The sequence below is a fragment of the Streptopelia decaocto genome, assembly GCF_964273445.1.
Source record: "Streptopelia decaocto genome assembly, chromosome: 17".
Lineage (NCBI taxonomy): Eukaryota > Metazoa > Chordata > Aves > Columbiformes > Columbidae > Streptopelia > Streptopelia decaocto.
This window is the reverse complement of record NC_138672.1, coordinates 7,467,681-7,491,262: the sequence shown is the minus strand read 5'-3', so window position 1 is coordinate 7,491,262 and position 23,582 is coordinate 7,467,681. Positions and strand designations below refer to the sequence as shown.

The 23,582-nt window shown below is 47.9% G+C and overlaps 1 protein-coding gene across 4 annotated transcripts in view; it reads right to left on the bottom strand.

Annotated features, from left to right (window-relative positions):
- The window catches only part of FUBP3 (far upstream element binding protein 3), a 37,819-nt gene extending 21,180 nt beyond the window's left edge, over positions 1 to 16,639 (bottom strand). For 2 of the 4 annotated variants that reach the window (XM_082067537.1, XM_082067540.1), the window contains exons 1-7: positions 16,495 to 16,639; positions 10,379 to 10,484; positions 4,362 to 4,412; positions 3,843 to 3,876; positions 2,847 to 2,896; positions 1,220 to 1,291; positions 446 to 503 (exon numbers count right to left, since the gene is read on the bottom strand). In XM_082067537.1, coding sequence (XP_081923663.1) covers positions 446 to 503; positions 1,220 to 1,291; positions 2,847 to 2,896; positions 3,843 to 3,876; positions 4,362 to 4,412; positions 10,379 to 10,484; positions 16,495 to 16,581 — 458 coding nt within the window. In that variant the 5' untranslated portion in view covers positions 16,582 to 16,639. The remainder of the gene's footprint in view (positions 1 to 445; positions 504 to 1,219; positions 1,292 to 2,846; positions 2,897 to 3,842; positions 3,877 to 4,361; positions 4,413 to 10,378; positions 10,485 to 16,494) is intronic. The other 2 variants (XM_082067538.1, XM_082067539.1) reach the window with 2 other exon arrangements.
- Positions 16,640 to 23,582: the final 6,943 nt, after the last annotated feature.

Genomic DNA, 23,582 nt, shown 5'->3' with positions numbered 1-23,582 from the left:
ACAACACCAACACCTCCAGATTATTCTGGAGTGGCACCGACAGGCTTTGGAGGCCTCATGCAGCCCCTTCTTCAGCTGGAAGGATGGTCATCTCAGTAGGAATGGGGAAACGAAGGGGAGAAGAGAAGTGCCCTTCAACAGCTTAGCTCAGTATCCTGGAAAGGTGCAGTTCGAAAACTGCATCCTCGGTGCCCTAAGAGCAACCTCGCCCTGCGGAGGGGGATTCCACAGCAATTTCTGCAGAGAGTTCAAACTGCAACTGAAAAAAAGCCTTTGAGGTGCACGGTTCAAAGCATCAGACCAAGAGGCTCTATGTTCCTGAGGCCCTCAAGTTTCTCTAGGCCAACATTTGCTGGTGTGGCTAACGGAGTAGCACCACTGACAGAGCACAGCATTAGGGAGAAGAGAAAGAAGGAGAAAGGAGAGAAATGAAATCGGAACTCACTCAATGCTCTCTGGCATCCCGGTGAGCACACAGGGCCGCTCGGGCATCCCACCACTGTCTGCAAAGGAAACAAGAAGGAAACCTTTAATACATGGAATTAAAAAAAATGGCAGCTGTTTCAGTAACTATCAAGCACTAATGGAAGCATTCGCCCTCCCCCTGCACACAAAGCTTGTTAATGAATTCAAAGACATCCAGGGTCAACATATATTAAATTATTTGCTGGATGTTTGCATTCTTTTAAAGCCTTCCCCAGCAATAAAGAGTGGAATAAGAACTTAGATGCCATTATCAACAGTTTCCAGTACAGAACTGTAATACAGTCTTCCCCAAAGCAAACAGACGCTAGCACAAAGCAAACGGATCATCCCATTTTTTCGAGGCAAGGCCACTTGTACTTAGAGCTGCTGAGATGTCTTCTGCCAGGAGCTGGAGTTGATCGGATTAATCAGAGACAAACTTCACAAGCCGAGCAAAGCGGTACCACCAGGAGAAAACTCAGCAGCTGCAACTTCTGGTCTAAGTACAACATGGATTGTCCTTTTGCACTGTACCCCGATGCTGCTTACAGGCTTTTCATTTTGTTCCCCAAGCCACCTGACAAAGGTGTTTTCCATGCTAGTCAGGAGGTCAGTCCTACAACAGCTCCCCCAAACATTTCAGCCTCGCACATCAGCTTTTAATGGTGATAACATGCCATGAGCATGGCAAGGGACCTGATCGAACGTACACAACATCAAAACCTGTTCAGCCGCCATACAAACAGGCTCTTACCTGGAGCAATTTGAATTTTGCAGCCAGACTCTGCCTGAATCCGTGAGATCTGTTCTCCTCCCCTGCCGATTACTGAAATGAGTTCAACAAGCATCAGAACATACTGTTTTTCCAAGTAACTGCAGAGCACCTTCCCCCTTTTACCCCGCTTCAGCTATCTATAAAGGAACAGTTTGACTCCAGCATTGCAGAAGAGGCATCCACAGCATGACCCAATTTGTCATAGCAGAAAAAACTTTAAAATACTGACCAAAGTTATTCTACTTGCTTGGAAAAACAAAACAAAAAAGCCTGTCTTGCACTGGAATGGAAATACACAGTATGCAAGAAATAAGGCACTCGTTTGAGTGCTTGTAGAAGAGAAATTTAAGTATATCTTGTTCAGCCTGAACCAATGAACCAGTTATTTGGGGTACTAAAAAAGGCAAAGACTTTGGCTTTTATTTCTTTAAAATTCATATTTGACTGCTTCTTTTCAATGGTCGCACTATTTGGCTGGTCTGCACTCCGCCAGAAGTGCTACATACTGAAATGCTTTATCAACCTTAATGAAAATACCCATTTCCCTTAACTCTTGCAGTCGGCACACAACTGTTTCATGAGACATACTGGGGAGAAACTATGTGCCCATTACCATTCACATGCTTCTCGGAGTGTAAAAAGAGCAGAACCATCAAGTCAAACAGGTACATCTGGCTCAAGGGGCTCCCACAGAAGCATCTCTCTGCTGTGGGTTTGTCACCTTCCTGTATCTGTCTGTCCCTGAACCAGGACTGGATCAGACACAAGGGTGACGCACCAGCAGAGCCCTCACCGAGCTGCAGTGTCCCGCTGACATCCCCCACGTGCACAGCACCAGGGCCGATAAATGGTCTGGTGGGAGGAGAGCGAGCGTTTCCTTCACAGGAATCTGAGTTACAGTTTTATAGTGTCTTTAGAGTCGGGACAAAACTTCACACACTAAGGGGTCATTATCACAGCCTGTTATTTTCCTTTTTACACTCCATATATCAAATTGGAAGAGGTACACAAAGATCTAGCAGTGGAAGAGACAATGCAATCGCTGTAGTAACACAGCAGCAGGAGGTGCCATTGAAAGGAACAGTAATAATCATCAAGAGGAAGAGAGAAATTAGGATCAAGCTTGAAAGAGAAGAGTATGGAATGCAAATCTAGGAAAACGTCTCATCTGAGCAATGCATCTGGCTGTGTTTCCCTGCAGCGAATGGATGAGGGATTTAAAATTCTGTTTAACTTGCTTTGAGTCAACTCTTATTTTAACATTTAAATGCTGTTTTCCTCTCTCAGCTCTCACAGGTTTGCATACTCAAAGGAAGTAAAATGTTTCAGTGAGGGGAAAGAAATTATCTTCTGACTTGTACTAGTGGGAATTTAAGAGAGAATCACTAAAACTCTCAGTAATTTGTACCACACAGTCTTGTTCCTATTACTGGGACACCAAGCTTTCCCATGCAGTTTGCACCTGTATTTTAAACACAGATCATTTGGTCCCCATGAAAACAGCATTAGAAAAGGTTTATCCAAGGCTAATAAGCACAAAAGCTTGCAAGCACATCAGAATAAACAGCATTCCTGCACAGAAGACACATCAAAAAAACATACTTACTAAATCCAACCATTTTATCAGGCACTTTGAACTCTTCTGTTATTACAGCCCTAAAATAAAAAAATAAAAAAAGAAGATTAAAAAAAATCAAATAGTCATTTACAAATAATATGGAAGACAACTATGCCCATAACACTTTTGCACACACAAGCAAACACTGCATTACAAAATCATTTGTTTTGAAAGACACCTCTCGTGGTCACCTAATTTCTCCTACACTGGATACACCTCCAGCCTACTCTCCATTATCCTCAATGAAGCTGACACAAGAACCTCTTTTCGTCATTCTTGCTCCAGGCAGATTTAACAGAATAATGACAAAGTTTCTTTAATATTTCGCCTATACCTTCCAAGCCACAGCCTCTGTCTACTCCTCCTGAACACGTTCTTGCCAAGAGACGCTAATCAAAGCCAATCCCAATATGAACATCCTCTCTGATACGCGCAGATTTTATTCCCTGCCTGTCCTTATAATTCTTTTCCTTGCAATTTATAAAAGGTGTTCCTCAATTATCCTTTGAATCCTTATTATCTCGAGACTTCCCTATCTATTGCTCTTTGGACTTTTTCACATGTCTCTGCCTCAAATCCTAGGGCCCGACGCAATTTCCTAAGACCTGACCGTAGTCAAGTAGAAAGGAATTATCTTTATGGTTTTTTTGCTCAGCCACTTCTTTTTCACAGACTTTTGTCAAAATGCCAGAGCGTTTTTTACCTGTTCTTTCTTTTCCCTCTTAGGCCAGGGAAGGCAGAGGAGAGAGAATTTATTCTGCTTGGTCCTGCAGATTTACAGGAACCAAATTCAAGTTTCACATCAACTCTTCTTTCTTCACCACGACAGCCTTAACGGGTTAGCAGAAACCCCAGCCTGGAGAAAAGCTAAGCTGATGGTTTCTCCACATTCTCAACCTCTGACTTGCTAACACTACTACAGATGGTGGATCAATAAACAATTAGAATTGATCAATAAATAATAAAACATAACCCACTGCTTACCTTTGATGTACCAGGGCCCCTAACTGGTTACCTACTGTGGCAGAGAGAGAAAAAAAGGAAAAAAATCAAAGCATTAGCACGGATAAACTAACTTCATCCCTATAGAAAAAGAGTTCTTACCATTTCATCAAAAAAGAAAGAAAAGCAAAACAGTAATTTAGGTTCAGTAGCTGAAATGAATGCGTTATGTGGTAGAAAACAGGAGGGGATTTCTTGATCAACACACACCATAACCCAGTGTCCAGCTGAACACAGGATAGGGAATTGATCCGCGTCTGCCCATGCTGAGAGTCACGGGAGAAAATCCTGCCTGCCCAAATCCAAATCCCTGCAACTAACCTCCCCCCCTTCCTAAATTAAGCCCTAAGTAGTAAAAAAAGGAAAAAAGAGAGAAAAGCAGTGGAGGGAGGGGGAAGAAGAGAAATTTCAAGCAGACTATGTATTAAAAAACAAAATTAAAGCTGAACAGACTCAGGGACTTAGTCCAGGCAAAAAGCATCAAAGACCACTCGCACGTACTTCTCTCTGTGTCTCTTATCTGTGCTCCATGGAGCCCACTTACACGGAGACCTGGTAAAGGAATACGGCTGTTAAGTCACTGTATGGCACCCAACAAGTACTTTAAAACAAAACAAACCCCAACAAACAAAAACCCCACCACATTTTACTGAATACACACATTCCAGGCATATCTGCGATGTTAGCTGGTGGTCCATTTATGATCAGCCATTCTCCCCCCAGCTGACAACCCGCAAACAGATTTTCTCCCCCCCCACCCCCATTACCCCAACAGATTAGATCTTTCTTCCACATATTAATGGGGAAAATATCATTAGACCAACTCATGCAAAGTGGGAACACATGCCCTGCTGGGCTTCCTACTGGACTTTGCCTGCAGCAAACCAGCTAAAAACCAGACCATTTGGTCCTAACAACCAGTTGAAAGATTATATTGCACGCCTGGAGGGCACGAGCAGCGAAACAAATGACACCAGCCAACATGTGAGCTGTGATAATACAGATGCTGTTTCAAACTACCTTGCAGCAACCTGCACATTCTTTGACCTGAAATAAATTGGCAATCGGCTGGCAGGGTTAGAGAGCGGATGCATCCCACGCTCTCTAAATCTGGCAGAAAAATGCGTAAAGTTTGTGGCCAAACACTTTACTCAAATAAAACATACAAAGAGAGTCAATACTGTATTTCTGCTGCATGTCAATACCTTCATAATAGTTCAGGACCAAAATATTGACAGCATATGTATTTTATTACTCTCCCCAGCTCAGTGGTAAGACAACTGCTGTGTTATTGACTCTGTTAGATTTGTCTTTGCATATTCTCACCCCAAATATGAAAAGCTCTAATTTGATAACTATCAATACTGCAGTCAAAAAAGGCAGGTGATGTAATGGGGAATATTTGCTCTAGCTGATAAGCTACTACTGCTGAGCAAATTCAGAATCTCACCTTCTTGCCCCAAACTGTGCTCCAAATATTTTTGCTATATGCAACAGGTCTAGTGACTATTGCAGTAGTTCGGGATTGCCCTTGCCATGGACCAGGCCACTCATTACCCCAAGATGCCAGAAAGATTGGTCTTAATGCTACAAGGCTCTATTTAAATATCCACTTCACATTTCAATTCACTAGAATGGCTCTTTGCAGTCTGTTCGGCTGCTGCCCACAAATTACGAGATAGATACACATCCTATAATCAACTCCCGAAGTTCACACAAGGAACAGAAGAACCGTCATTTTGTAACACAATCCTACACTTGAAAAAGACAACTTCTTAGGGGAAAACTGTACCAGCACCAGTTAAATCAGTCAGGGAAATAGTGCTTTAGATATACATAACAATGGCTCCAACCCATTCCAAGTGCTATACATAGTAAACCATTCACCACCCCGGGCAGATATCAGCCTTACTGTGTATTTATTTATAGTACCAATTAGCTAAAAAAATTAACCAACAGTAACTTAGGTGTGCGATTATTCTGGCAACATTTCATAGATAACCTCCCCAAGAGCTGAGATAGAAGGCAGATGGAGAGAACTGGAAGGGATTTACTTCAAGTCAGTTATGATTTCTATCTGTTTTGGGGGAATAAAAGAAAAAGAAAAGAAAAAAGAAATGACGTGGCTCTGGGTTCAAACAACCTAAAGGTCCATTCCCTCCCCAACAGGCCCATTTTGCTCTGAAACACGGGGAGCAGCAGAGCGGCAGGGCTGGGGTGGACGGTGCTCACTGAAAACCGATTTCTGTTCCATCTCCCTCTTCACACCATAAAAGGGGCTGAACTCTGACAAACCACATACATGTTTCCCCCTTTTACATATATTGAGTACAATTTAACTGTAACTGCAGTCATTTTACTGCAAATAAGAAAAAAAACTGAATAAAATCAGCACAATTTCCTATTAATGGCACCTGCTGGTTGATAACTCTTCACTCCGCTTCATGCTTCACCTTAACTGAATTCTACCTAACAGACACTCAAAACAAATGTGGATATTTTTTCCACCCCATAAAACAGTGCAGTGCCTCCCACTAAATTAATGTGCATGATGGGAATATACAATCTCATCAAAAATATCTTCATGGCTAGAATAAAATCAGAGTGACGCATCTCCTGCAGAGCAGTGGAACAGGGTTGTGTTTCATACTTTTGAACTAAAATGGGATCATGATAAATTGTAGAAAGCTGCAAGGAGTCACTAGTTACCCTAATTTTTCATCATTAAATGTTGCTAGGTTTTACTTTGATTAAATGGTTAAAAATAATTTTCATGTGTGCCTTCACTGTAAATCTTTATGGGCTTCCCCCCCCTTCCTTAAATGCCTTATTTAAAAAATGGTGATCTCTAAAGTTGAGAATTGAAGAACATTGGGATTTTGCTTATTACACTAAACCTTCTGCTGAGATCTGGATTTTTGCTCTGGTCCTAATGCTGCTAGAGATGTGTCAAGGAGCATCACTACTAACTTCCATCAGCATTTCTTTCTGCCCATCGCTATTTTCACTGAAAATACATTGGAGGAAAAGCATAAAGTATTCTGTACAGCAGGTTCATGTTGTGTTTGAGCCCCCGGCTCTACTATAATACAACCAAGTTTTATTACACCAAAGCAGGCCACCTTCCTATCTGGATGCACTCCAGAAGCCTGGGGAAGGCAGGGGTGAAGAGGGGCTGTGCAGTTCTCCAAGGTCCCTCATCTTTGTTTCCCCAGACTCAAAGGATGCCCCAGCCCTCAGGTGCAACACTGCTGCTTAACCTTGCGTATATCACTGGAAACTTCTTCAAAGGGGTCCAAACCAGAGCAAACAAAGGTTAACGTTCCAGCAATCAGTCTCCTTCCAGCACACTAGATTCCTTTGAGCAAAATGAGGCTGTTTCTTTAAGGATTATTTAACATTAAATAAACTTATTAAATTGTGCTGGTAATTAGAGAGAGCCATTAATTAGAATGGAGGCCAGCAGCAGCCATCGGCCATTAACAGGAGGGCTGGGATCTCTCAGCAAGATACCGCCAGGTCTCCCTGCAGCTCAGACTCAGCTCATCTCTAGCACTCATCTTCATAAGAAACATCAACTGCTGTGAGTGGCCACATAAACGTCAACTACGACTTACCGTGAGCAGTACAAATGAACCTGATCTCTTCCCTGCATTATAGCTATTGGCAGGATTACTTTACAGTTGTTTCCAGAAAGGGGAAATAAAAACAGGGAAAAAGAGAAATAATCCGTCTCAAGCTCCATCTAATACCAATACACCAGGTCACCAGGGCTGCTCCTAGCAGCTCTTGGTTTTAGATGAAGGTTATGTTAAGGAAGCGCAAAAGACACTCACACATTCTGCTTTCCAATACAATGACAAATCTATTTTTCCTGGAAACGCTCTAAAAGCAGCTAAATTTGTTTTGACCAGCGCATTGTCACCCTGTCTTAAGACCACTTCCTAAGCTGACATCAATCAGCCATGCCAGCAGCTGTTTACAAAAATGGACAGGCACAATTAGATTTTCCTGAGAGACAGACAGTTCTCCTGTCACCTTAAATACTTCCTCTGGACCCAATTTTTTCAGGAGTATTAGGAACAGAAGTAATTTTCTAACAGCTCTGTGGGCATATGGAAGCAGTGAGACCTGCACCCAGCCGTGAACACACAGTATACAAAGGTTAACAATCCAAATCTTTAGCACCAGATTTGTTTCCAAGCTATCCAGAGCAGCAGAATGTATCCAAACCCCCGCGCTATAAAATATCTAGAGCATGCCTAACAATATAAATAATCGCCTCTGAACAACAATGTCCCCAAACTGTGGTTCACAGACCAGCAGAAAATGGAGAAAAGTGTGGGCACGCAATCCCAGCACCCTTTGTTCACAGCTAACAGAGGACTAAATGATTATCCAAATGGGAAGCACTTTCCTAATTTAAGCATCCTATTAAAAGCAACTGCTGTCTTCCAGGTGGCTAAAGCTGCCTATAGACTTTAAATGCCAAGGCAGCAAGAGCAGGTAGCCTAAGACTCGCTAAGGTATGGATCATAGCAAAGAAATATAGAGCAAGAAGTAGCTGCTGATTCAGAAGTTCCTTGGCCAGGCTGCAGTTCTGAGTACGCAGGATCGCGCTGTTGGGTGAGGAACTCATTCACACAATTGTATTTCAGTATGGGGCTTACTAATGTTATTAGAAATAAACCCCAAGATGACCAAAGCTGAAAGATGTAATACAACCCTTGCTGCCACCCTGACAATTCCAGTTTCTTTGTGAAATTCCAGCCCTTCAAAATGTTACTTCCATCATTTCTGCTCTAAGATCTCAACAGATCAGATTTTGGGGAAGGGAGCTGAACAAAGTTATATTATCTAGATATGTAGACAAGGGACAATACAGCTCTTGGAGCTACTTTGAAAACAGTTACAAACAAGGCTCAGCACTGAACAAGGATCCAGGGTGAGAGAACACTCGTAGGTCTTTCCATCAGTGGAACAACGGCAAACGGAAGGACTGGGAGTACAACCGCCCTGGAAGGCTCTCCCAGAACCGTATCTGCTCCACGGAGTTACCCAACACAACACAAGAAACCAGCAGTAACACACATTTATAGTCCAGACTGCAACTGTACTGACACGGTTTGCGTCAACACAAACAAGGCCCAGCGAGTCATAGGGCTCATCAGTAAAAGTTTAAGTACAAAGTCTAACTTGGGCTGCCATTAAGCGCTACAACCATTTCACATGTTAAAAGCTGATAAAAGAACATTTTGCCAAGAGGTCAGATTTCTCGGTTCAGTCTGATGCATCAATGGAAGAAGTAGGTTACGAATGACTAGTTCCTAGAAGGTTCCACTTTTATTCTTTCTCACATACAGCCACTTATCTCAGCCATTCAGCCAACAGCTCAAAGCAGTTCAGCGCTCCTCAGTGCTGAGCAGCCAGCTTGACAGCCCAGCGCCTTCCCATACAGAAACCGTCACATACCAGTAATACCAGAGCTACAGCTTCTCACAGACACAGCGATGCTCCAGCCCCACATACAAGGCGCAGTGGCTCACCCACATAAACCCCTTCTTTACTAAAACACCGAACCAAAGGAGCAGCAACCTCTTGCTCAAATAGAGCCAACACCAGAGAACAAAGTGGGTTGTGGCATCTGTTCAGAAACAGTAATGTTAACAAGCCAGAGGCTCCACATGAAAGAACCTTCTCCCAGTGCTCCAGCACGTTTTTTTCAGAAGGAGAAGCACGCCTGTGGTATTTTCAGCCTTTGTATCACACAGAAGAAATTATTTTCAGACTGAAGTGCAAGGCAGCAGCTTTCTTATCACTTCAGTGCTCTTAAACATATCTGTGGGGGAGAGAATAACCCTGCAGCGCTACCTGTGTCAGAAAAAAAATACTAGATGAAATAAGAAGAGGAAGACATAGCCACATTTTCTTTTTACAGCCAACCACAGGAAAAAGTGAGCTCTTTGCATCTAGTCAGCAGCAGATAATACAGTTTAAACAGTTCTTGTAATGGTGCACACCATTAGATTTTGTTGTTCCCATAAAAAACTAGTAACTCATTTTAAAATTGTAACACTTTGTACAATATTAACTCACTACAGTTACCAGATATGGTCCACTCAGTAAATTATTCTTTGGCTTTGGCCAATGTTAAAAGCTTCAGAGCTTCAAATTATCGTAAAAGCTAAGCCTAATATGGGAAGTTTACTTCCAACTTGCATCAACTTACAGCAATGACCCTTCTCCTTAAAATTCACATACAGAGCAATCAGAGCTTGACAGGTTTTGTTTGCTAATTCCCAAAGTTCACGAACTAAGAAAGAAGTGCTTCACATTTATACCACTAACACCTAGGAGCCCTGTGTTATCTAGATAAGACTAAACAGCACAGAGAATCTTGTATAAAATTTCTATACACAGAAAGATGGATTGATTTCTGTCCTTAAAGCAGACAACTGCCTCCATAGGTGAATTTCAGGAGCTGAATCCACAAGGCTGACTAATCACAGCCAGCTTACCTCCATCATCCAGGGGCCGTTTCTGCACTCCATAACCGTAGACTGACGGGTCCACAAGTGTTGTAGAATTATTCAAGTGAGGAATATCTCCAATTTTAGCAGCAATCTATAAAAACAGGGGATAAAAGCATGATTAGCATACCTGAAGTTTCAGCCACCACAGCTAAACACTCTCTCTTGCAGTAAGGTGTTTACCCCAGTCCAAGCTTCTGTCAGCTATTTACTATACAGGTGGCTTTATAACAGTTCCAAGACAGCAGTGCTTCATTTGTAAAGCAAACATTTTTCTGCTTGCTTTTACTAGTTGTTTGATTAAGATTGCATTCAGCCAGTCCCTCTTCCTGATCATGAGTAGCTCTTTACTCCCTGGAACATTATACTCGGGTTTGTTCACTCAATGGACAGCTGACAAGCCAAATCTTGCAAAGGGGAGTGTTCAAACTAGCTCACCAACTTCATCCTGAACAAGTTGCCACCACCGCAGCTGTGTAGGAGGACACACGCTTCTTTCTGCATCTGTGCATATCCAGAAATGCAAATTCACACATCAGCGGAGGGAGAATAACGAGAAAATACACAGCACAAGGACAGGTTTGGGGACTCCTTGTCAAAGAGACTGGACCACCTTGTGTTTACAGGACAAAGAATAAGCCAGTGGGCAAACGATAAGCCCAGAATTAGATTAAATTTCCTGCAGTGGTCCATACAGCACGAACGTGACTAAGGGTGCCTGTGCCTCTGCCTCCATCCCTTACAGATGGGGAACAGCCATTCCCACCAAACCAGGATGCAAGGGAGATATTTACAGAAAACAGGAGACAGTCAGGAAGGTGAGCAAGGTAAGCAAATAAACAAGGCAAGAAAGAAACCTAAACAACGCTTAATAAAAGTGAAAAGCTAAGCTTGTCTCTAATGACATCTGGAGACATCTAACAGAAGCCTGATTGCCATCTATTATAACTGGAACTTCACCAGAGAATAAGCAACAGGAACAGATGAAAGAGCATTTTACACAGATATGTTTTAAATTAAGACAAGGGTAAATGACAAATACAGCTAAAGATGTTTCTAAAATTTGAGTTTTACTGCAACAGGAAAACATCTACAGCAACTCTGGTTGTTGACACTATCAGCTGCTGCAGTGGAATAAACAGCTGCCCAAGGTTCAGAACCACAGGGTTCAGAAAGAGAGCTATTTGAAATAATCTTGAAAGACTGAGGGCACTACTTTTAGAAAGGAACAGGAAACATTCTCTTCGATGCCTTGCATGAAAAATGCTTCAAGTTTTGACCATTTTCTTCTCATAGTCCATTCCCTCCTGTCCTCTTTCAGAAAGGCAACAACTTCACTGTGTCAGAAATGCCAGGAGCTAGAGAATAAAATCTTCCTGCAGGACCAGCACAGTGACCACGTAGAGAAGCTTTGATGACAAGCACCTTGTATATCAGCATCTCCAAAAACTAATAAACCCATGGAAATTTGATTCTGAAGACATTAACAGACACTACACCTTGTCCACTCCATACTAGGGAGTGCCAGGCAATGCCTTGGGATTTTTTGCTGAAAACTGTTCTGCCTCCATGGTTCCAGCCCTTTGCACACACGCTTTCCCCTTATGTTTGGGATGCAGAGGATTTTAATGAGGGTACAAAGAGCAGAGATGTTTCCTGACTACTTCAATGCTGAAAAATAAATTTAAAAATATATTTGATAACAATCTATTAACAGCTTTCACATAATAACTTCAAAACATACGCCAAAGGGAACAGTGTCAGATAAACACACCCTGGCATGTTTTGGAATTTGATTTTAACATGCTCTTTATGAACTCCGTTAACAGTTATTTACTCGAAAAAAAATACGTAAGTTGTGGAAAGTGCCAGCTGATAGTTTGGAGCTGAAATCACATACCACACACCCAAAGGAAAGAAAAAATCAGTGTGTGGAGAGCAGAAACTGGCCCACAAAATGAATCTGGTGTGAAGTGCAAAGGTGTGCGTGAGCAGATCACCAGCACTAAGGTGAGAGCTTTGCAAACCCGTGCTCAGTGCACAGTGATCACCCTGGCACAGAACCCTCCAAATAAAGGGCAAAATAAGAGTCGGAGTAATTTTTACGTTATCAGATTTTGGGATATTTTCCTCCTTCCCGCCCACCCCCCCCGCTTTTATTTAAACTTGCACCCTTATCTCTAAAGCCTCCCAGCTGCCACCGGATTACACACAGACAACACGCCACCTCACAACTGCAAGAAGAGAAATACCCTGCAAAATTAAGAGTTGAGGTTTTTAAGCAGATGCAGCAGTTAAAATACATTTTGACATTTTATGTTCAACTTTAAATGGGAACATTGGTTTTTACTATAGGTTCAGTAAGAAGATAAGCACTAAAGTCAGAATATAGCAAAAGTAAGCAGACCTAGCCCTTATCTAACTAAATGACCTTGAGTAATGTACTGCCAGCCAGTGCTTTTGTCCCGCTCTATTTTTTTCCCCCTTTTTAATTTATTTTTTTTCCCCTAAACCAAACACACTAATTTTACTAAGCTCTGAAATACACTGGAAAAAAGGCATCACTACCACAGAACTCTTTCTGTACCTAATTTCCCCAAAATAAAGCTCTCCAACAAACACTTTAAAGGACACAGCACACACCTGGGCTATAAATTGCCATTGTAAAGCCAGGAAAGACAAAAAAAAATAACCCACAAACATCCATGTTTTCCTACACGTTGCACTTCTATCCTCCTATACCTCTACCATCCTTTAAATATGGTGTAATACCAAAACACTTTTAACTATGAAGCTCCTTTTCTAGGCACAGCAGGACTTAAACACCAATATCTGCAGAATTCAGCTTTTGGGAAGAACCTCTCCCTGCTGTCCTGCAAAAGAACAGCAACCGACAAAATCACCAATTCTAGGTATTAGCAGGATATAAAACAACAAAGCGCTGCCATCTGACCCTTCAGACAATTCCAGTGCTTCTGCTACTCTTCCCAGTCGCCAAGCAGAATATTCGAATTTGCGTGACGGTCATTTCTGCAGGACTCTGCAGGATGCAGCAAAACTATCCACAACCATTTCATGTCACAGGTGGTTTTCCTAAATACTGGAGTAATTGCAAAGCCCTGAATCTACTTGAGGATGATCTGGAAAAGTGCTCTGCAAAGAGATAAAGAAATGCAAGTCTTAAGACCCCTCCATTCCCGCAGAATCACCACTTATGATCCACTGACTGAAGGTGTGGTGCAGAAGACGCATGACAAACCATCTCAAAGCCTCAGCATTCACTTGAAAAAGTAATTTTTGATACACTTCAAATACTTAAGAGTCCACAAAAAACCTGAGCAAGTCCAGCGCAAACACTGAAAGCAACGTACAAGTCATTTCTTTCAGAGGTATTCCAGATTTCTTACTCTTACGTCACCTCACATCCCAGTGACCTTGAGGAATGCAGTTACCATGATTGATCAGGAAAGTCTTCCTTCTCCTGAATGATTTAGTTATTAATAACTAAGCACTGTATTCCACAGCCCAATTTTAGTGTTATGGCTCTCATGAGAACTGAACTTAGTAAATTTGATTACTAGTCTTAAGTGTAAGATTAAACTTTGGGAGAGTTCAAATGGCAAGCCAGGGATGCCATCCCAACCCACAATGAAAGAACTACAACTGCCTTTTTTTTTTTTCCTCTGCTCCCTCCCTGCCTTAAAGCAAAACTAATATTCAGAAAAGGCTATGGATTGGCCAGAGGCTGTACAAAAGCTGATATCTATATGCTGGATCAGTATAGTTCAGGCAAATACAGTATTAAACACAGTCAGTGAAAGTGCTGCCATCACCTCCAGAGAAGCATTAGCTGTTCAAGTGTCTTTACATCCCACCTGACTCTCAGCCAGGACGTTCCATCACAGATTATTTGGATGGTGAGGTAAATATATGTCCCCTGAGCAATGAAAGCCATGTTCATTCAAGTGAACAAGTCTCCAGTGACAACTCAGTCCTCCCACTCTGCACAGGAGAGAATGGCTACTCCCTTACAAAGCCCCTCCAGCACTACATTATATCAATTATTTTTAAGGGGGGGGGAGATATTTTAGCACTTGCCAACAATTCTTTTTATCCCACAAATACTAAAAGAAAAAAAAAAATCACATTCAACAGGCAGCATACAAGTCACTGCACAAAAATGCAGGCCAGTGCGCTCGCGTGACCACGTGCAGAGCGCACATTTCTCAACATGCTTGTTTCCAGCGGGAGGAGATAGCAGGAAGGTTGTTACGCTGCAGTGCCTGACCTGAAGTTGGCAGCTTGCAAGATTTTGAAACCTTCTCATTCAGGTTAACTCAAATTGTAGGCTCATGGAAACCCGACATATTATTCTTTCAAGTGTAATGAACAGCAAAATCTGAGTAATTGAGAATTATTTAATATTCCATCTCCTTCACGTGTGGGTTAGGGGGCCTCACAGATCCACCGTACAAACATGATGACAGCACCAACGTAACACTGATTCAAATAATTTTCCAGTTAGTACTGTGTTTTAGTCCAGTACCATCTGAGGCATCCCACTGTCACATTTCACCTGTTACTCATCAAATGAGTGGAACATACTGCAGCGCTTTCAGCATACTCACAAAATAGTTTCAACAAGATGCAACTGACCAGCAAATAATTGTTTGCTTCTATATAAACAGGTTATTCAAAGATTATTCAGCTGCTAGTGGGCGATAATATTATCAGATATTCAATGAGGTGTTTTTGCAATGAGAGGCCTTCAGTAACAGCCGACCAGATCAAGACCAACACAGCTGCAACACTGCTCAATTTAGCTGCATCACGTAGATAACCCCAGGGCTAACAGCAAAGCTTTCAGAAATCATGAACCATCAAGGCCACAGCGCTTTGTCAGCCACTGAAAAAAAGGTACGCGTGGCCTCACGTGGGAGGCAGCTACCATGCAACTCGCCTACTGCAGTACTTGTGCTGAGAAATAAATGAATGACTGAAGAGCAGCCCAGCTTGTGGTCTCCCCCGGGAAGGGGCAGGGTGTTCATCTAGAGCATCAGGCACCTCTGCACCGGTCACTGAGGACCGCGCAGAACGCGGACTTGCTGCCATACTGATTCATGAGTGAGCTGTGAGCGATGCTAAGCCACTTAAGTTCCATTAGAGCTATCGCCTGAAAGGTCGCAGGGTCCAGCTTAGTTTCTTCAGGGGCTTCTCAGTGAAATGAGAAAAGTGAGCCTGGGCAACATGAGATTTCTCCCACCTGGTCTGTAACAGTGGAAAGAATAAAGTCAGGGTCTCTAAGCACCAGCTGGGCTGTGGGCCTGGTATTCAGCTGGATCACACCTTGCTGAGGAGCAGTTACTAAGCACAAGTGCAACCTGTTCAGAAATGGAATAAACAACCTGTGACAGCCATGGAACAAGAGGTGCGACAAACAGTCACAGAATCTGCTCTGTAAGCAGCAGCTTCTTGCATCTGCAGCCATTTTCCACAGTCTGATGAGCACACAAACGCTTGGAATATCTTCTACTGGAGACAAGAGTGTTGATTTCTGTGGGTCTGGGCACTTTCACTAAAAGTTTCCATTTTAGCACTGTGCAAGCTCAGAAATTCCTTTGGGGACCACTTTGCTCCCCACTTTCTCTCTCCCTCCCAGGAGAGGATACAGAGCTGCCCCTCTGCCAGGGTTTAAGTTGATCGGCCTAACGCACATTTAAAGCCGCGTTTAAAAAACGAATTAATACGAAGCTCACACCCCCTCGTTGCAAAGTGCAGGACGACAGCCTGGCAGACAAGAGCTCCCGCCGGCTGCAGCCCGGCCCCTGCCCCACAGAGCAGCTTTGCTGCCGTGTCACCAGCCGCGACCCGCGCTGGACGGGACTGTCACCGACCCCGCCGCCCCCGCCCCTCCCGGGCCTGCCCCGAGCCCCGGAGCCGCCGACCCCGCAGGACACAGCCCCGGGGCTCCCGAGAGGGGCCGCCGGCTCCGTCCTCTCGGGAGAAGGGGGCAGCGGGGCCGCGGCCTTGCCCCGCCTCAGCCCCGCGGCCTAGCGGCGCCCCGCGGCCTCCTCCCGCCCCCGGCCCCGCCGGCCGGTGCCTACCTGCCGGACCCGGTGCAGAGCGTCGACGAAGCCCTCGGCCTTGATCCCCACGGGCGCTGCGCTCTGCCCCTGCGCCAGCTCCGCCATGGCCCGCGCCCGCCGTCCCGCCGCTCCGCCCGGGGACCCGCACCCGGAAAGGGAAAGAGCCCCCCGCTTCCGCCGGAAGTGGAGCGGGGGGGGGGCGGGGGAGACGCGGCGGGGCGGAGACCGCGGGGGGGGCTCGCGCCGCACGTCACGAGCGCCGGCCCCGCCCCCGCGGGACCCCCCGCGCGCCGCCGGAACCGCGGGGGCGGGAGCGACCGGGAACCGCGGGGTGAGGGGGGACGGGCGCGCGGCGCTGACAGCGGGTCCTGTGTGTGCCACCCGAGAGGCTGTCCCTGCCTGTGCCACCCTGCCTGTCCCGTCCCTGCCTGTCCCATCCCTGCCTGTCCCATCCCTGCCTGTCCCATCCGTCTGTCCCATCCGTCTGTCCCATTCGTCTGTCCCATCCCAGCCCGTGCCATCCTGTCTGTCCCGTCTCTGTCTCATCCCTATTTGTCCCATCCCTGCCAGCCCAGGCCGTCCCCCTGTCCCTGCCATGGTGGTGGCCACAGAATCCCAGAATGTGAGGGGTTGGAAGGGCCCTGGAAAGCTCATCCAGTGCAATCCCCCCATGGAGCAGGAACACCCAGATGAGGTTACACAGGAAGGTGTCCAGGCGGGTTGCAATGTCTGCACAGAAGGAGACTCCACAACCCCCCTGGTCAGCCTGGGCCAGGCTCTGGCACCCTCACCGGGAAGAAGTTTCTTCTCAAACTTAAGTGGAACCTCCTGTGTTCCAGTTTGTACCCATTACCCCTAGTCCTATCACTGGTCCCCACCATTTAACACCCCCAGTGGAAACCCATCATCCCGCAGTGCCCCTTTCCTGCCCGTCTCCATGCACACGTCCCTGGCCCGCGTGGCCATGGCTGGACACTGCCACGGTGTTGGTGACACTTTGCACGAAGGTCCCAGATGTGGGGTGCTGGGAACTGGAGCTGCAGGAGGTGCCAGACCCCCCAGCTCTGATCAGCCCTTGCTCACCACCCTCCCACCGCAGGGGACCAGCAGGAGACTCTGGGATGACGCAAGGACCAGTTAGGCCGGGATTAATGCAAAGAACATGCAAAGCTTTTCCCTTGAGCAGGGCCCTGCGCAGGCCCTGCAGTCTGGGGTGTCTGGCGATGCCAGTGCTTTCTGGGGGTGTCAGTGGTGGGAACCCAGGTCTGGTGATCACCCCACCCCCAGCCTGGCAGCACGGGGGGCCTTGAACTAAACCCCCCTCCACAGGTGCAGCTGTGTGAATGGTGAGATCTTCATCTCCCAAATTGCACCCACAACCAGCTCCTGGGTTTGCATGCTGAACCTGGAATAGTCCAGGTTTCCCTGCTCCCAACCCCACTTTCCCAAAGCCACCAAGTATTAAATTCAAAATTCAAACTCTGCCCCAAGTTGTGCTGCGTTCCTTCTCAGCTGGTTCTCGCACTTTCCAGTTTTACGCATCTCATCTGTGCCTACGTGAGTGGGCGGGAGTTGCCGAGGCCGATGAAATTGCCTGGTGGCTTTCCAAGAGCAGGGGACACGCTTCTTCACTGGGATGTGCAGTCTGCTGCCGGTCGCCTACGTTACACCAGTGGGCTTGCTGATCACCAGCCTTCCCTCCTTTCAGGAGCTGTGATGATTTTCTTACGCAAAACGCCCATTTATTTTAGCAGAAAGAAACACAGCCCACGGGGAAAGGATTTTAAGATGACCTGTATCACCACACCTCCCCATCATCTTCCAACCGCGGTGGAGGGAATTTCTCCAGCCATGCCAAACACTTTGCTGGATTCGGGGACTTTTCCCCCCTCCTAATCCTGATCAGGAAGACCCAACAGGCTCAGCACCAGCAGTTCCCAGGTTGGGGGAATCCCCCTGGCAACCCCCCATAGCTCTTGGGTGCCATGCCCTGAGCAAGATTCACCCCATGACGCTCCAGCCAACCCCAAAGTGGCTGCAAAAAGAGGTGACCGAATCTGAAAGCTAAATCCCCCAGTGCTGGTGCACCAGCAGAGAGAAGCTGTAGCCTCCACTGCCAGACCCAGCTCAGGGCTGTGAGAGCCAAATTTTGGGAGCCTGAAGCCCCAGCGAGCGATGGAGGAGCCTCCTCAGCGCTGAGCAGGACTGGGACCAATGGACCAGGCTGCTGGACAGGCAGGGATGGCTGGGGGGAGCCTGGCGAGAAGAAGACATCAAGCGGCAATTGAAAAGAAGGAAATTACAGGCCTTAAACACTCCCAGAAACAAATTTCTGATGTAAATCTTCCTTTTGAGAAAAAAAAGGAGTGATTCTACGCCTCCATCTCCCGCCTCCCCCGCCCGAGACACACACACCTTTACACACACACACGCTGAAATTAGTTGTGACAGCTGAAATTCTCCTCTCGTCGGATGCCGTTTGACAGGGTACTTAAAAAAGGAGGAAAAAAAAAAAAGATAAGAAGAAGAAAAGGGAAAGTGGTTTGGTGTCGCGTGGGGGAGGCGGAGGGGGGTGACGGGGTGGGGGGTTTCAAGTGATACAAGGCGCATAATTCCGGCTTCTTGGATTGCAAAAGCTCCTCTTACCTAAAGGGCCTGCTGCCTTTATTTTTATCCAAATGGCTCAATTACCGCAAAGCCCCACAGAGAAAATTATGGATGTTTGCCTCTATTTTTCTCCCCTTGTCTCGACAACTGTAGATATTTTGTTTTCCTTCTTTCCATCTCTTTTTTTTTTCTCTTTTCTCTCCCTTTTGGTGGTGGTGGGTGCGGGGAGTGGAAGGTGCCTGGGGACCAGCACAGGGGATGGCTGGCGAGATGCAGGGGACCCGGGGTGAGGGACAGGGCCCTGGCATGTGGTGGCCCTGCCACCATCACACAACTTGGTCCTCTCTCCGTCTCCCCCGTGTCACCTCGCACCTTTGGCTCCTTGTGTCCCCCTTGTCCCTGTGTCCCCCACCCTTCTCCCTTCCTCCCACCCTCCCTCCCTCTCTTCCCCCCACCTCCCTCCTCTCCTTCCCCCTGCTCTCCTCCCCATCACCCCCTCCCTGTGCCTCTCAAAGCCACCATAATAGCAGCTTGTTTGGCACTTCACTTGGTCTCAATGAGAAAATTCCCCCCTCTCCTTCTTTTTACCTTCGTTATTTCCAAACCCTGCAATAGCTCCTTTGCTCAGGGCTGCGGGAAGTGCCCATTTTTCAACATTTTTCTTTGGCTTATGTTTGTCATCCTCTGAATTACCGCACCGGGGAGTCCAGTCAGCCCGACACCGGGCCCTGCTATTCATGCCTCTCCTGCTCCTTGAGATCATGTAGGGAGAAATTAGTTATTTATTTCGAGCACCACTGCAATGCACTTCCCCGCAGAAGTGTTTGTTTTGATCCCCCGCTGCAGACGGCGGCTCGGCGGGGAGCACCGGCACGGCGGCGGCGCCGGGGCCGGCAGGAGATGCGGTGAGGGCAGGACAGTGTACGGGTGGCCCTGGGGGTCCCGGGAGAGGTGTGAATGTGAAGACCCCCCCACAGCGAACAAGTGGCTGGTGAGCAGGGTCTCACCATGCTGAGATGTCTCTCCAAGGCTCCTCCTGGAGCGGATGCTCTCGGTGGGTGCTGAGAGTTTCCAGATGATGCCGTCCCATCAGGAAATGTGGTTGTCCATGGTTTTATCCCTAGGTCAGACTCACATGGTGAGAGGGAGGTGTTTAAAAGATGTGTAGATGAGGTTCTTAGGGACACGGTTTTGTGCCAGTGTTAGGTTAACAGCTGGACTCAATAATTTGGTGGATCTCTTCCAACCAAAATGATTCTATGATTCTACTATTCAATGACATGGTTCCCAGCCCCTCTCACCCGTTGCTGTCCTGCCCACCCTGGCCCCCTTCGCAGAGCGGTGCCAGCCCTGCCTGGGAAGCTTTTGGGTGTGGGCAGTGAAGACCAGGACACATTCACCAGCTTGGAGAGAGTCCCAGAAGATGGGAAATAGTCCAGGGAACACCCGTTCTTGGAAGTCAAAACCCAGCTCCCCTCCTTCCTGTGCCCAGGGCAGCGAGCCCCATCACTGAGCCCACCGGTGCTGCTGCAGACTGGGCTGGCACGTCCACAGCTCCATCCCTGTCCTGTTGGTAGGGACGCTGGCAGTGCCCGCGAACCCTTCTCCTTGAGGGGATGGCGTGGGCAGCACCGGCACCGTCTGCCAGGAAGGGGCTCAGGGATCTGCGTCTTTAAAGAAAGAAGAGGAGCAGCAGGAGGAAGAAAATGCAAAATTGGCCCAGTGGGTAGACCTGCTATTTAAGTGCAGTTGAGAAGCAAGCGGGAGGAATTATAGGAGAAATGATAGTGCCCTGACAGCTGCCATTTCCCACCGCCAGTCTCCCCTAATGGAGTCCTAATGTAGTGGTGGGCTCTTCGCTGACAGCCCAGCCCGAGACAGGACTCGTCTTTGTGCTGGTGACAGATGGGACAGTCCGGCAACAAACCTGTAATCCTCCGATTTCTGCCACCACTGGCTCAGCTTAACCCCTTCCTCCCCCGGCACCTGTTTGCTGCCCAGGTGCGTGGCCGGCGTGGGGTCCCACCTGTCCCCGGGGTCCCCCATTGCCCCGCTGCAGTGCGCCATGTCTGGCATCAAAGCAAGGAAGAGGAGGCAGCTTTCTGCAGCTTGTGACACATCGGTTGGCTGCTGCTGGCCAGGGCAGTGCGGCGGAGGCTCAGCCCGGTCACCAAACCGAGCCGGAGCAGGTGACAGCGCAGCTCCCTGCGGGGAGACTGAAAAGCTGGACCTGGCTCTGCCCATGTGACATTTAAGCAGGCAGGTGAGTGCAGGCAGGTGAGCGCAGGCAGGTGTGCTCTGCGGCACGACGCCCATCGGGAGGGCTCTGGGCTGCCTGCCCGGAACAGCGCCCGCCGGGAGCCTCCTGCTACCACTGCCTGCCAGCTCTGGCACTGAACCTCCTTGCCAAACCAGGGTAGGATTAGATAGTTTTAAGCTAAAAGGTGTGACAGTTCCACCCCCTGCAAGACCAGGCTGCCTTGACTACACGCAGCTCCAGTCCTGCTTCCCGGGGTGCCGGGGGTGGCAGCAGGAAAAGCTGCCAGAATTTTCCTGCAGAAAAATAAATGCAGCTACTCCACACGCTTATCTCTCTGCTTGGGGGGGGAAGCCGGGCATGCTGGGGGCCCCTCTGTGGCAGCGGGATGGGCAGAGGGATGCTCTTGTCCTTGGGATGCAAAGGCAGAGATTAACCACCTGCTGATCTCTTCTCCCCCATCCCACAACCAGGATGGGCCCAGGGGATCCTTGTGGAGAGATTTTTGGATTGTTCTCTGTTAGGCAAAGGTTCAAATCCCTCTGCCTCCTTCCCAGCATAGAGCATCTCTTGTTTTGACCTGATCTGCCCTCCAGCATGTCCCTGGGTCTTCAACCCCTCTGGTCAAACCCACCGGCATCCCTCTGAACTGCAAGGGAGCTCTTGCCCATCAGCACGGGGCAGCCAAGACTTCTCAGCCTTCAGCACCCAGAGCCATCATCCCAGAGCAAAACGTCCCCAGCCCAGTGGGGTGTCAGCACCCTCCTCGTCCACCTCCCGAGCTCCCATCCCAGCGGCAATGTCCCCGCCTGCTCTCCTGCCGGGACAGGATTAGCAGGCAGGACAGAGTGCTCCAGGCAGTTCTGCTGGGTCTGTCTGTTCATCCATCCCTCCATAAAGCGGCATCCTGAGCTGAGCCCCACTCCCAGCCCTGCCAGCATCCTCTCTGGCCAATCCAGACCTAACTGAGACCATGGGGAATAGAAACATCCCCATCTCTCATCCCTGCCCCAGCAGCCCCTGGGGAGCAGCTGAGACCCCAGGGCCGATCCTGGTGGATGCTGAGGGTCCCCATCACCCTCTGCTTGCTGGGGAGCCCCGGCCCCCAGCAGCTTTAGACCAGGAAAGCGCAATGCGGCGCGCACAGGTCCTTGGCACAATTAGCCAACAAGTGGCTGTTTTGTGAGGGATTGTTGCTGATGTGTTTTAAGTGGCTTTCTGAGTGGAAAATGTGAGGTGCTGGAGAGGCTGGCAGACAAAGAGGGGGATGCATTAGGTTTTATTGGTCTGCTTTGCACACATCTGACATCACTCCACGGAGCAAGTTCTGCCTGGCTTTGGGGGAAAATGAAAAATAAAGCAAGAAAAAGGGGCTGAGGGTACAGGGGCGGGGGGGAGGATGAGCAATTCAAGCAGGCAAGTGGGGGCTTAATAGCAGGAGACACTGGAGCAAACTGTGTCAACCAGATGGGACCCGGGTGCTGCGGGAGGAGAGGGGAATTAGCCAACCCGCTCTTTGTTCCAACAGAAAGCACGGCCCTCTCCCCCCCAGGAGCTGCCTACGTGTGACATAATACAGCCCCTTTCAGTCGCTAAGCTGGCCAAGGACAAAAGTCACCGATAAATAGCAAGAGGGTGAGGCTGAATGCAAAAGGCAGAGTTGCCAAGAGCCCCTGCTTTCTCCTAGCGCTGTCCATGCTCTCCTGCGTCTGCCCTGGGGTGCTGATTGCTGGCGTGGGGACCCGCCGTGGGTCCCCAGAGTGGGCATGGTGGTGGTGGGACTGGGAATGATGCTGGGGCTGGGGGTGATGCAGGGGAATGGGAGGGGTTTTGGAGTTGCGGTGCCTTCAGCAGGGGCAGCTGCAGCCTGCACGGTGTTCAAGAGTTGTCACCATCCCTGTTTTCTCTGCCTCAGTTCCCTCAGCCAAGCCATAAGACTCCAGCACCCAAGAGAATGGCTGGAGGTGCCATCCCAGTTGCCCACCGCTTGGGCTTCTTAAGCCAACGTGCACTTCCAAACACCTATAAAAACACGCCCAGCACCAAAATCAAATGGTTCCAAAATTACTCACCCAGCCCTGAACTCTGGGGAGCCAGAAGCAAACCCCACAGCAAACCTCCCTCACGGCCATCAGCATCCCTCAGTTCCTCTGCCGTTCATCCAGAGCCTGGGGAGCACCCTGCACCCCCACCCACTGCCACCCTCTGCCCAGGGCAGCCCCACGCCTGCTGGGTGGGGGGA